This window comes from Lepisosteus platostomus, chromosome 4 (assembly GCF_059453375.1).
Source record: "Lepisosteus platostomus isolate fLepPlt1 chromosome 4, fLepPlt1.hap1, whole genome shotgun sequence".
NCBI lineage: Eukaryota > Metazoa > Chordata > Actinopteri > Semionotiformes > Lepisosteidae > Lepisosteus > Lepisosteus platostomus.
In genome coordinates, this window is record NC_142614.1 from 5,059,994 (window position 1) to 5,073,310 (window position 13,317).

Below are 13,317 nucleotides of genomic sequence, written 5' to 3' on the forward strand. Positions count from 1 at the left end.
CCACACTCGCCGCCAACTGCCAGCAGGCTGATGAGCTGCGTCCACTTCAGCTGAATCGCAATGCGCTGTGCGCGCAAAGGTCAGAGGTCAGATCCCGTCTGGCACGGGAAATAATCAGACCAGCACAGACATGGTGAATGGTAGCGGATGCAAGAGTCGGGGTATGTGGCCATTAAGAAAACTAAGAGAGCTGTGTAGCAGCTCTCAAAGGATCAGACACCAGGAACTCAGTGCCATCCTCCATCACGGATTTGAAATGACTTGTTTTTTTTTAAAGAAATAGCAGCAGACTGGAATGTCATTCACAGGTATCTGGGCGAAGGAATGTGCTTTAATGTAAACACTTCTTAATCTGTTTCCCCCCCCCCCCACACACACACACACCTCCCTGGAGACCCTAACGAGATAATTATCCCCAGCTGTGTCATAATGAGTCAAAGCCAGATTCCCTCCAGAGAAACCAGATCAGTAGGAACTCAGGGGAGGGGGAGCACAGTGCTAGTTCTGCATGTTTTCAAAAAGCAAGAAAACAAAAAAAAGGCAATTGATATATGAGAATAAATAAGCAGTAGGTCTAATTCTCCGAGGCATTTGTTTTAAACCGTATCTCGCACACCTCTGGGATTTCTTTGCATAAAAGAGATTCCCATCCCACCCAGGTGTTCAGTGTCTCAAGAGTAATTCGAGGAATTCTGGTCTCCCAACCACACTCTCTCGGAGTTCCCTTTCATAAACACGTCTTGCCAGACCAGCTGTAAATATCGTGTGTGCAAGAGACCTGCAAAAAGCTGCAGACTCACTGGCTCCCCGGGGGCAGGACTGGGAACCCCTCGTCTAGGCTTTTGGGACCCCTGGACCACAGCTTTCTCCCAATCGAGCTCCTTCAAACCTTTCAGATTGTTTTTTTGGTCTGGAACTGTCAGAGATTTGTAATGTGCCTGCAGGCATCTGTGAGCAACTAAGAAATGGCAAATGTCTTTGTGAGCAAAAAACAATCAAATTATTAAGTTTATTATTAGGTGAAGCAACTGAGAGAGTCCTACGGGATGGAAAAAACAGCAGCGACAGGGTTCCAAAGATCCTCTCTGCCCTAGATCCCAGCCATCATTGATCATCCACAAAATCTCCTTCAATGATATCTCAAAGCTGACCAGACAGGAAGTGCTGCCGGGGGGAAGCAAATCGGCGCGCAAGTGGTCAAAATCCATTCAAGCCGATGTAGCGTGTAACACTGATAAAGCTCCCCTTCACAGCCCCAGCCATTCCGCTCCCGAGTTCAACAGCAGAATCGGACAGCGCGAGAGGAGCAGGAGGTGGGAGTGAGCGAGTCTTGGCATCGCGGGGAAGTGGGAAACAGAAACCACTTTTTAGAAGTTGCTGGAAGAGCCACCCTCCTTTCCCCCCACTCCGAAGAGCTGTCTGAGGTTCTCGAAAAGAAAGAGGCTACTGTCGCCCCCCCTCTCCTCCCCTCCATCTGGAGACAGTTATGTAAGCATGTTCCCTTCAGCCCAGGAACCTTGAGCATTTCCTGTAAGGGAGAAAGAAATGGATGTTTTTATTTCTGGGGTGGGGGCAGACACTGAAAGAGAAAGAGGGGGGAAAAGCAAAATGGAAAGAAGGAGACAGAGAGAGGAAAAGGGAGAACGTGAGCCGAGGATCAGTGCCAACCCCATTAGAGGCTTCGGAAAACGAAACAGACCCATGTTTATATGCGCACAGATGCTTGTCATTTTGAGAGCAAAAGGGAGGTTGTTCAGATTTTGTGACGCTTGTATCACACTGTTTCTTTTCTGCACGCGGACGTCCTCATAGACTTGACAGAGACAGTGCCACTTCGTGGGATAAACACATCAGGGCCAAAACAGCTAGCTCATGCATCAGTCAGGGCAAATATCTAAGGGACATCTCCTCACGTCTCTAAGCCTTCTATATTTACTGGGCCTCAGCTGGACTGTACCCCAGAATAGCTCAGTCCTGCTTTCCTCTCACTCCCCTGTAAGCAGCCTTATTTCTCTTTATTTTTATTTTATTCCGGCGCTGTTAACTAGCACAGCAGTTGACAGTCAAGGACCACCCTGCAGTCTGGAAGGCGCGGCGTGAGGAAACACCGGGAGACAGGGAGCGCAGCAGTGAAAGGGTTATTCCTCGCCAGCTCAGCGCCACATCTGGCTCTGATTAGAGCTGGGGAGGGGAGAGAGGGGGGTGGGGGGGAGAGGCGAGTCCAGAAAGTTGCTGTAGTGCAGCTTGAAAGCGGCAGATTTCTTCATCCAACCTGACCACCGCGGTTCGGGGAGCGAGCGAGCGAGAGAGAGAGAGAGAGACGGCACAGGGAGGGGGACAGATGGAGGGGTCATGCAGAGAACACCGTGCTTCTTTCCATCTTTCTCATTCTTATTACATACTGTGTGTTTAGTCTTACCCCCTCTCTCTCTCACTCTCTGTCTTCCTTCCCGAGTAACAGCTGGAATCTAAAAAGCTCGCCGCGGGGTGGTGTCCCGTTGGCTTCTATCGATGTCCCGTTAGCTCTCCCTCAGACGGCGCTCGTTCCACTGAGCCATGTGCCTGCAGACTGAGGCTTCCCTGGGTGCTACCTGTTCTCCTTGCAGTGATCGTGGGGTTTGTGAGTCCTGAGGTGGGGTGGGGTGGGTGTCTGCTCACCTCAGTCAAATCTCTGTATGTGGGATATCAGCCATTAAAAAAATCCAGACTATTTCAGAGTTAGTCTCTCCCCAACATTCCTCATTCTGGGCTCTCTGCCAGCAGTTTAATGGAGAGATGTCTGATCCGATCCGGAGATTCGGAATAATAACATAATTCACCTTTTAACAGCCTGCTTAAATGTAGCCAGCTGCCCTCCAAACTTTACGCCGCACACGCACCAGGATGTAGTGACAGGCACCCTCTGCTGCTTAAATGTGGTACATGCAAAACTGTGCTGACTGTCATCTAAATATCTGGCAAATGTCTCTTAAATGAGGTTTTATGTGTTCATCTCCACAGCAAGCAGTTCTCTGGTTTTAATTTGTGCCGAGTTCGATAAATATATATATATATAATTTATATATAATAAATTGAATATTGAAATATTGGTCACTCCGCAGTAAGGAGCTACAGTTGCTCTAGGAACAGGACAATAGAGAACATTCTCTCTTATTTGCTGTTGTTCCCTTAAGTGAAGATTTTTTTCCCCAGTAGCTCCATTCCCCCAGCTGCAAGTGTTCCATCCAAGAGAGGACTTGTGTGCCCTCACTCCACTTAACTCTGCACTAACCAGGATGAGCTCAAAGAGCTGCTGCACGCTGGTGTGGACCTTACCCATCTTTACCACTGCACTGCTTGAAGGGAAATGTCATACACAGACATATTAATGTAGCCTAATGTGACCAGCAGCTATATCATTCTGCAACTCACAACTGGCAACCCACTGAAGCTCAGCAGGTGTGAGCCTGGTCAGTACCTGAATGGGAGACCTCCTGGGAAAAACTAAGGTTGTTGCTGGAAGAGGTGTTAGTGGGGCCAGTAGGGGGCGCTAACCCTGCGGTCTATGTGGGTCTTAATGTCCCAGTTCAGTGTTGGGGACACTATACTGTAAACAGGCGCTGTCCTTCGGATGAGACGTAAAACTGAGGTCCTGACTCTCTGTGCTCATTACAAATCCCAGGGTGTTTCTTGAAAAGAGTAGGGGTGTAACCCTGGCGTCCCGGCCAATATCCCCATGGCCTCCTAATAATCCCCCTCTCTGAACTGGCTTCATCACTCTGTTCTCCTCCCACTGAGAGCTGGTGTGTGGGGAGAGTACTGGTGCACTATGGCTGCTGTCGCATCACCCAGGTGGGGCTGCACACTGGTGGTGGTGGAGGGGATCCCCATTACCTGTAAAGTGCTTTGAGTGGAGTGTCCAGAAAAGCGCTATATAAGTGTAAGCAGTTATTATTATTATTATTAATGTTTGTAGTCTGTTCTGGCGAATGTGTGATTCTGTGTGATTCTGTGTGATTCGGCAAGTGTGACAAGAGCCTGATTCTGGTATTAACAACCCTGAAAGGTTATGGAGTCTTCTTCACGATTATTAACAATATGAGCCCAGAGATCCAAGCAGAGACTATATTTAAGATAGAAAACAACAGATACATCTTTACACAGAGAAACAACTTGATGGAATACTTGGATCATTAAGCTGTTAGCAACCAAATCAGTAAGACTGCCTGAACAGCCTCCTCTCATTTGTAAACTCTCTTAACATTATTATGTTGTAATAATCAGCTAAATTTAGCACTCAGTTCATTGTTTGTCTGCAGTCTCTGGTGTAACTGATTTGTATTTCATGTAGCAGATGTATTCTGCTGTCAAATCTTTGAGCTTCTCTTATGGTGCACAGCCTCTGTGTGTTCAAGGCTGTGCTTTAACCTCTTAGGTTAAATACTGTAAAACAAACCCAGAAGAAAAGACTTGACTTGAACCTGTGACTTGTGGAGACTGTATTATATCCTTTCTTCTCTCCAAAGCCTCATTGCTTTTAGCTGATACTGAAGCCGATACGCTGATACTGAAGCCGAAACCATAGCTGTATGGCCTCAGCCGGTCTGTGTTCATGTTATTTTCAGAACAGAAAAGGCCATTTCTGTTCAATGGGGCTGGGAAATCTGTGAAGGCCCTGTCAAAGCTGAGAGCTGCACCCTTTTCCCTTGATGTGCAGGAATCCTGTCATTGCAGACAGTCTGAACAGGTCATCGCCGCCTTAGTTTTTCCACTGTAGCGGAGCTCGTTCGGATGCGGTGATGTCATCGCCCTCCCTGCGCGTAGCAGGGACCTCAGCCGCCTGGGCCGGGGGAGGTCTCCTTTAGCTCACTCGGCTGGCTCCCTGTTGCGTTACACCGGAGACCCGGGTTCGAGCCCCAGGTGTTGCGGGACGAACCAGCGGGGTGGAGCGGCGAGGGCACGAGCCCACGCAGAACTCCAACGGTCACACTATTCGCTACTTTCATTTTCATTTCTACTACCACTAAATTACTGTGCCTGCTGCTCAGTCTCTAAGACCCTTGGATCTACTGAGTCAGCAAAATGTTCAAGACAGAACTCAACGCCTGTTGTAGCTCTTCTCGCCTCTCCGAGGGGTGTGTTTTCTGTGAACAAATGTATAGCTTGGAATTTCCCCAGGTTTCAGGTGCAAAAACGAGAGCATTGCTGTGCAACAGTGACCTCTTGCAGTGGGGTCAGCACAACATTCACCCTGCTGGCAAGCAGTGCTAATTCACCGACTAGGCACTGTGGAACATGGGAACATCCGAGCATGAATGGGCCTGGCAGCTGGGGGTGGAGAATGTGTCTCCTTCTTTCCTGAGTGAGTACAAGGGTTTTGGCCTGTGAGATGTCTCTGACTTGGAGCCCCAAGCTGTGTCTGTGAAGGCAGTGGACCAAGAGAGGTATTAGCAGCAGCACATGTTGAAGCACTTGCATGTTATGCATAGCAGAATGTTTTGCACCAGTCTTCAAAACAGGAGTCATAGAACTGGCATTAGCAGCAGTAATAGACTGATAGGAGCAATTGCATTATTACTATTTTGCAGCAGTTTTGCTGTATCAAGTTTGACACAGGCCTCTTCACAGGCATCTGTGCTTGAGTCATAAATCTCAGGATGTAGCTCTTTACATCAAGCAGGCTTCCTCCCGGCCGCGCTCATCCTCAGCTGTCTGAGGAAGCGTGTTCCATTCCCTGGCCTGCTCCTGCCAGGGAGCCTATTGATTGATACCTATTGATTGCTCGCCCAGTGATTCCCACAGAGCTGGCTGGGCTCAATCCCATTAGCTGCAAGTCATCTCTCCGGGGACTTCCATCCCCGATTTTGACCCTGCCACTCACAATCGATTTCAATCGATTTACGGCAATCCGGATACAAGATGAAGATCCCCTTTTGATCCATTTCAGGTTTCTGCACAGGGTAGGCCCTTAGAATGCATTTTGAGGTTTTTCTTTGCCTGTAATGTCTTGTCAGTATTAGAGCTTTAGACTCAAAACATGAAATGTTACCTTAAAGGGTATCTTCCTGTCTGGGAGGCTAGGAGCTTCCAAGACTATGCTAAGCAGATTCTTGACAGTATTTTTTAGTATGTTTTTTCATAACGCAGGGAAGTATTATGTTCCAGACATCCACAGCTCTCTTTGCAAAGAGCTGCCTAATACAGTTTTGTTTTCCTCTTTTTTAAACATTTGTTGCTGTCTGGGATTGCAAAGAACAGCCCAGCTGAAGAGGACGTTGGCGGAGCGAGAGAACTGGTGGGCTGGATACTCTTCTGCTTCACCAAATGGGCAGCGAAGGAGTCCCAGCATGAAGTGGATTAGCGACAGTACAAATGTAATTCGTCATGTAGAAAATTTTTAAATCCTGAGGGAACAGAGACAGCCATACTTCCGCACCTGGGCATTATTTCTGTCTAATCGGAAGGGCAGGAAGGCACAGGGAACCTCAAGAGCTCCTTCAAGGTGACACACCGGATGTCAGTAAGTCAGATGTCGAACCCAGAAGCCCTATTCTGGCAGTTTAGCATAGCTATTCAATCTCAACAGCATGTCGCTGGGAGTCAGAAGTGAACCAGAGGAGCCTGGTGTTAACACAGGGTACAGTACTTAGAGATGCACATATAGGACAAATGATTTGATTTTCATTAACTCCTCCGGGAAAGACATAATGTCATTTGTCATAATGTCATTTTTTTTTAAATTGGAAGTTCAATAACAGCATTTTAAATAACAAAGAATACAAAACATATGTTTCTGAAAAAAGTGCATTGTTAACCTTCATTGCCAGGCTTTTAATATGACAACAGAAAGAAGAGGCAGGAGGAAGGATCAAGCCTGCAAGTCTGTCACCCAGGTGGATAGGGCCTGAAAACTATAAGAATAAAATGAAAAGTACCGTGTCCTCCAAATTGAAAAAGATACTGAAAGAGAGACAAATAACTATTCCTATATGGCTCTGTAATAGTACACCTCCAGGGGCTTCAGTAAATATTTGCACAGCACATGTACAGGACTTGTAAACAGTTTTTGGAGCCACAGAAAAAAAAAGATTCACTCTTTCTCTTTCTTCTTCTCTCTCCCTCTCCCTCCCCACGCTCTCCTAATTTCTTCGGCTCGGTTGCCATGGAGTATTTTTATATTTAGAATTGTACGCTTACGGCCAGGTTGTGGTAGCTGTTATTAAGTGGGCAGAGAAGACATCTGGCACTTGCTGCATGCACCAGGGCCTGCAAAAATGAAATTAAAAGAAAAGCTCTCCCAGTCAAAAAGAAAGAGTCCCCTGTCATTTCTGAAAGACCTGTAGTTAGCTGCACGTAGCTCCTTAAGTGTTCCTTAACCACCTCCTACAGCAGATAATTGATTGGCAGATAGTAGACTTTTTAGCAGGTCTGGGTGAGAATGAGTCACACCTGCTGGCAAAAATACAAGGACCTCCCGTCCTATCTCCCAGATCAAACTAATGCACTGTGCAGTGTGCAGTAATACTGACGTGCTACATTTCTGGAGGGTTGTGAGACACGTCCTTCGCCTTCGTGGACAGAGCAGTCCCCATTACTCAATCTGACTCAATACAAATGTGCAGTTCAGCTCCCACACACCATTACCTCCCCCCCACCCCCCATAGGTATATCAGCTTTGTGGAATCCATGGGAAGTTAACCTAAGCCCCCCATAATGCCCCTGAGATAGCTCTTGCTTCAGTGCTGTTGATGCTGTTGTCTATGGGGGGCTGCTGTGCAGGTTGGATTGGCAAGATCACATAAACCTGCTGCTCACACCACTGATAGTCCTGCAGGGAACAGGTCAGGGACATTGGTGGATCAATTAGCTACTGGCAAGATCACAAGAGAGATGGACTTCTCCCTTGCCCAGCCTTTCTTGTCAGTGTAGAATCTTAATCTCTTTTTCTTGCTGACAGGGAGCTGTAGAATAGCGGTGGCGATGGTTGGGGGGTGAGAGATGTGGGGGGGGGTTACTCTGTTGACTGGGGGTCTTGGAGCTGGGGGGTGGAGGGTTAGCGATTTCAGGTTGAATAAACAGCCGGCAGTAATGAAAAGGCAATTTGCAAGATTGCTGCGGGCTCTGACGTGATGGAGCACTTAATGTGGCCAGACATCCATCTTAATCGAGCTCGTCCACATCCCCGTATCTCCCAGCATGGAGGCGAGCTCCCAGGCGCGCGATCAGCGCTAATGCAGGGCTCCTCACCTCTGATCACGCTCCTCCCTTACTGCCTCTCTCTACCTCTCCTTCACTCTCTGGCCGGTCTGCTGCAGCTCTGTTTGCCAGTATATTACCAGACTGAGCTTCACCATGCTTACTGAACTGACTGTTGATCTCGATGCGGCTGAGCCAGGCAGTGCATCCATCCAATTTATCAGGACAGGACTCAATAAGGAGATCAAGAGATAAATTCAGCAGCGTAGGCAGACCGACCCTAATAAATTCACCAGATGGGCCCATGTGTGTAAATAATATGTAATTGGAACCCAGAGTGTGGTGGCTGTCGGGGAAAAGAAACGCGATTTATCACAGGTTTAGCTGAAATGAGATCACGGCAAGTCTCCTGATGCTCTGCAGCCCGCACGAAAGGAAACCATCTATCTCTCTCAGGAAGACAGATAGGTGCTGAGATCACATGGTCTTTATCTCACTCGGTTTCCCACAAGTCCAGGCCTGGGACCTATCCGACGGAGCCAGGAAAAGGTGGAAGCTGTGAATTATGTACCGAAAGAGGGACAAGGAGCCAGCATTTGAGCAACAAGTTTGTATTATTTAATGAACCTGTGGGTGCACGGGCTGCCATTTGTGCTGCCACAGAAAACTGTGAACAGTTTATCGACATGTGTAACAGCCAACGAGAACATGACATTTGAGAGGCTGGCTACAGTCACAGAACAAAGTGCTAAGCATGTCAGCATCCCTCATAAAGAATGCTAAAATCTAAACCTCCTCCCCAGTATTTGGCTTCTTTAAGAAAATCTCAGCTGTGCATTTTCCATTGTTTCCAGGAGTCTGGAAAGGTCCTCAGGAGTCCCAGTCCAGTCTTACCACCTGTATCTAAAGAATGGGACTGCTTGGAAGTCAATTAAGAAAGTCGTGTGCACAATTAAGGGAACTCCGATCCATGTGGGCTGTCGATTTGTGTTCCAGATTATTCCTAAATGAGTTAATTTAACAAATTGACCGCCATTGATTGCAATTAGATTTCCTGTGTCTTTAGGATTTGTTGATTTATAATATGTGCAAGTTGCAGGGTTTGAGATGTTTGATTTTTCAGTTTCCTTGGTTACCTATATTACAGCTACATTTACATACTTGCATCCAACACAATAAGATATATCTGAATGCTTTATAATGATGGTGGATTTATGTTTTTCTGACTATGTGAAATCTTCATTACTCATACTTGTGCAGGCCAGTAAACTAAATAGGAGCCTATTGTACTTCTCAAAAAATTCTTAAATTGAATATTAACTGAATGTTTCTGCATCTATTTCTACACAGAAAAAGGCTCACCCTTTCTTCGGTGTTGCCAGTATGTATAATGTTTCATATTTTAAAGAGCTAAGTTAATTGTTTCAGAAACAAAACAGTAATCCAGGAGTAAAACAAGTTAAAAAAGGGAAAACAGGAATAATAATATCAGTCAGATTCCCTGATTGGAGATATGCGTCAGGACTGTAAATATGATTAGAGTTCTGTGTCTCAGAGATATGAAAGAATTACTGTATAAAGTTCTGTGTTCTGTGTCTGTCTTTGGAAAGCTTGTCACCCTTTTCCAGCCTCTCTCTGCCATCTTGTGGCACGATTGCTGAAACTGCGCCTGAAGAAAAAAAATCACTTCCGAAAAGCATCAGCCAACAAGGATTTGAAAAGATGAGATCACTTTATTAGCCATATACAGTTTCTTGCATTAGGAATTTGTCTTTTCGCAGACCCCAGCTTGCTCTCCATGAGACACAGACACACAGATAGGGAGAGAGAAGCCTGGGGTCTGCACAGGGTGAGCCATTATACAGCACCACTTTATATTTTAAAAATGAACTACAACTAATATGGAACTTTTACGGAACATACCATTAAATAGAACAAACATTTTCATGCTCTGTATTTGATGTCTTAAAAAGAGGCACATGGAATTGATTTCATTTTGATTTCATGGAATTTTCTCATTTAGCATACAGAGCTCTTTTCAATCTACTGTCTGCTCAACAGGTGACCTACAGCAGTAGAAGTTCTATGTATCAATCTGACAAAATGCTGAAACTCTTGAGGACCCCTCTCTGTCTCCCTCGGACTGCCTGCACCCCTTCAGCACAAGTTTTCCCGGGGCTTGTCTGACGTCATCGTGGTCATGGAAGGGCCACTGAGAGATGCCTTATGGGAGTCCTCCGAGAGGAAGTTCACCATCACACTCTTGAGGGACCTCCGCAGGCTGTCCTTGAAGCTGCGGCCCACGCACACGTACAGCAGGGGGTTGAGGCAGCTGTTGAGGTAAGCCAAGCACAGGCAGAAGATGTCCGCTTGGCGAATATAGAACATCTGTGGGGAGTTGCTGGGTGTGAGGGCCAGGAAAAACCCCACGATGTGATAGGGAAACCAGCAGACGAAGAAGCCCAGGACCACCGCGCAGATCACCCGCAGGGTCTTGTGGGACTTGCTCCTGCCTTGGTTGGCCTTTGTGTAAACCACATAGTGGCACATCACGATCACCACGAAGGGACCCAGGAACCCCACCAGGAACCGCAACACGGCGAAGCCCACCCCCTCCGAGTCCGAGTACGAGGAGTGGCAGAGGATTTTGTTGGCCAGGGGGTCATGCAATTCCACCCTGTATATGAACAGCGGAGTGCAGAACAGCAACGCCAGAACCCAGACCAGCAGGCAGACCCACTGGGCCTTTGCGGCCGTTCGCCAGTTCTGGCACCACACCGGCCTGCTCACGAGCAACAGGCGGTCCAGGCTGATGACGGTCAGCAGGAAGATGCTACAGAACATGTTGAGGAAGATCAGGGCGTTGATCACCTTGCAGGCCACATTGCCGAAGGGCCAGTGGTAGTCCATGGCCAGGTTGGAGATGAGGAAAGGCAGGGAGAGGCAGCACAGCAGGTCAGCCACGGCCAGGTTGAGGAACCACGTTGTGTTGACAGAGCGCTTCATGCGAAATCCAGAGATCCAGATGACCAGGGTGTTGCCAGGAACGCCCAACAGGAGGACCAGGCTATAGATCACCATAAATATGAGCTGTTCTTTACCAAAGGGTGAACTTGAATCTGATGACCAGTCTGAGTAATTATCCCAATCATCATAATCGGATTGGTTGAAGGCAATAGAATAATTAGATCCATCTGCAGTATAAGAGAAGTTATTCATGTTGAATTAGATGATAGTCCTGAAAAAAAGGAAGCCCACAATAAGTGAAGAGTCAGCTGGAATAGCTCCAGCTTTGCAGCTAAGCTCGTCCTCTGCTTCAATGTGTAGCCTTTCTCCCTTGTGCTTCAAGGAAGTTCTTCCAAATTAGAATTTGAAAACTTGTGCTATAGTCAAAACTGGAGTAATGTACACTGGGCTATAACTTTTAAAACGTGATCCCTCACCCTGCTCAGACATTGTTGTCAAATTATATCTGAAATTAGACACGACCAATGGATGATGTAGCACAGCTGGTTCCACAGGAGGCAGAAAATCTAAGAAAAGTCTTCACCGTTTTCACTGATCCAGTGAACCAAGGGTGACCACTGACAGGAGAACATTGGCACCCTAGCCAGATCTATTTATTCTGTATACCATTTCTACTATTTGCATATGTATTAATAATTTACTATACTGTGTTTTTTTTGTCCTTTTCACCAGCTTCACTGGTTCTTTAGCTAAACCCCCTTGTTTGATTCGGAGAGGAGTTGCATAGTTTCCTGTGTTACACAGAATAGTGGCAAAAGCAGTATGTTCTAAAAAACAAACTTTCTGGCACGACCACGTCGAACAAAACCTTTTGTAACAACACCACCAGCAATGTGATTTTTCAATCTTCAGTAATAAGGATGAGTTTAAAACTTTGGTCTTCCTTTACCATAGAAGTGGGAGCCTTGACAGAAATCCTGTACTGGGACAGAATAAGAATAAGAATAAGAATAAGAATAAGAATAAGAATAAGAATAAGAATAAGAATAAGAATAAGAATAAGAATAAGAATAATCAGGTTGATGGCTCCCAATGTACATTCCAAGAAAGAATTTTTATCGCTGTTGCTCTTATGATTAGGAATATTAAGGAGACATACCTTAAGTAATCCGCTGTATATAGCGCAGAGCTGAACTGCAGTGCAGAGCTGAGCTGCAGTTGAGAAACGCCACAAAGTACATCCCTCTGAGGCGTTATCTTCTGTGGTTTTCTAACTTGTTTCCTGTTCTTACTGCTTCCTCCAGTGTACACGGAATCGGCAAAAAATGACTGGACTCAAAGTCATCGCAGTACAATCATTCCATTTGAAAGGACTTGCCCAGCCATTCTGATCTTGGCATGCCAGAGAAAGTAATAATAATAAACTTTATTTTATATAGCGCCTTTAAAGGTGGCTTCTCAAAGCGCTTTACAGGATGACAATAACAATAAATAAGAAGACTACAACAATAAATAAGAAAATTTCACAAGACAGGACACAATTATAATTACAACAATACAACAATAACAATAGAGGAGACCGTGGAAGGTGGTATTAAGAAGAGCAGAGGGGTGAAGAATGGAACCAGTTAAGTAAAGGCTTTTCTGAAGAAGAAGGTTTTGAGTCTGGATTTGAAGGAGTTTAGAGAAGGTGACTCTCTAATATCCTTGGGCAAAGAGTTCCAGAGCTTGGGGGCATAGCAGGAGAAGGCCCTGTCGCCCATACAATGTAGACGGGCTTGGGGGACAGTAAGGAGGGCAGAATTTGAAGAGCGGAGGTTGCGAGGTGGGGAGTAGGGCGATAAAAGTTCAGACAGGTATTGAGGTGCCAAGCCATGTAAAGCCTTGTAGGTGAGCATGAGGATTTTAAAGTCTACGCGGAATTTGACCGGAAGCCAGTGCAAGGACTCCAGGATAGGAGTAATGTGAACACTTGTACTAGACCTGGTCAGGATTCTGGCTGCTGAATTTTGGACATACTGCAGCTTGTTCAGAGTAGATTCATTCATTCATTCAGTAGAAGTATTCATTCTCCTGTGAAGTTCACTCCTCGGAAGAATGTACCGGTCTCTCATATTTTTGTAACGGAAGCTTATGGCAGCAAGATGAACTGAGAGCAGACAATAGTCATCTAGA

At 46.2% G+C, this 13,317-nt stretch overlaps 1 protein-coding gene across 2 annotated transcripts; it reads right to left on the bottom strand.

The window, feature by feature from the left end:
- Window positions 1-9,888: 9,888 nt before the first annotated feature.
- c5ar1 (complement C5a receptor 1) lies at window positions 9,889-12,453 on the bottom strand. 2 transcript variants are annotated; one of them, XM_088627692.1, is made up of 2 exons: window positions 12,302-12,453; window positions 9,889-11,413 (listed from the first exon to the last, which is right to left on the bottom strand). In XM_088627692.1, the coding sequence occupies exon 2, from the start codon at window positions 11,392-11,394 to the stop codon at window positions 10,333-10,335; it is 1,062 nt and encodes a 353-aa protein (XP_088483818.1). In that variant the 5' UTR covers window positions 11,395-11,413; window positions 12,302-12,453; the 3' UTR covers window positions 9,889-10,332. The 2 variants fall into 2 exon arrangements, with proteins under 2 accessions (XP_088483818.1, XP_088483819.1); XM_088627693.1 differs by lacking the exon at window positions 12,302-12,453 and adding an exon at window positions 12,092-12,112.
- Window positions 12,454-13,317: the final 864 nt, after the last annotated feature.

What these genes read in the sequence shown, in the direction of transcription:
- c5ar1 (XM_088627692.1), bottom strand. Translation starts at nt 11,394, where the DNA reads ATGAATAACTTCTCTTATACTGCAGATGGATCTAATTATTCTATTGCC.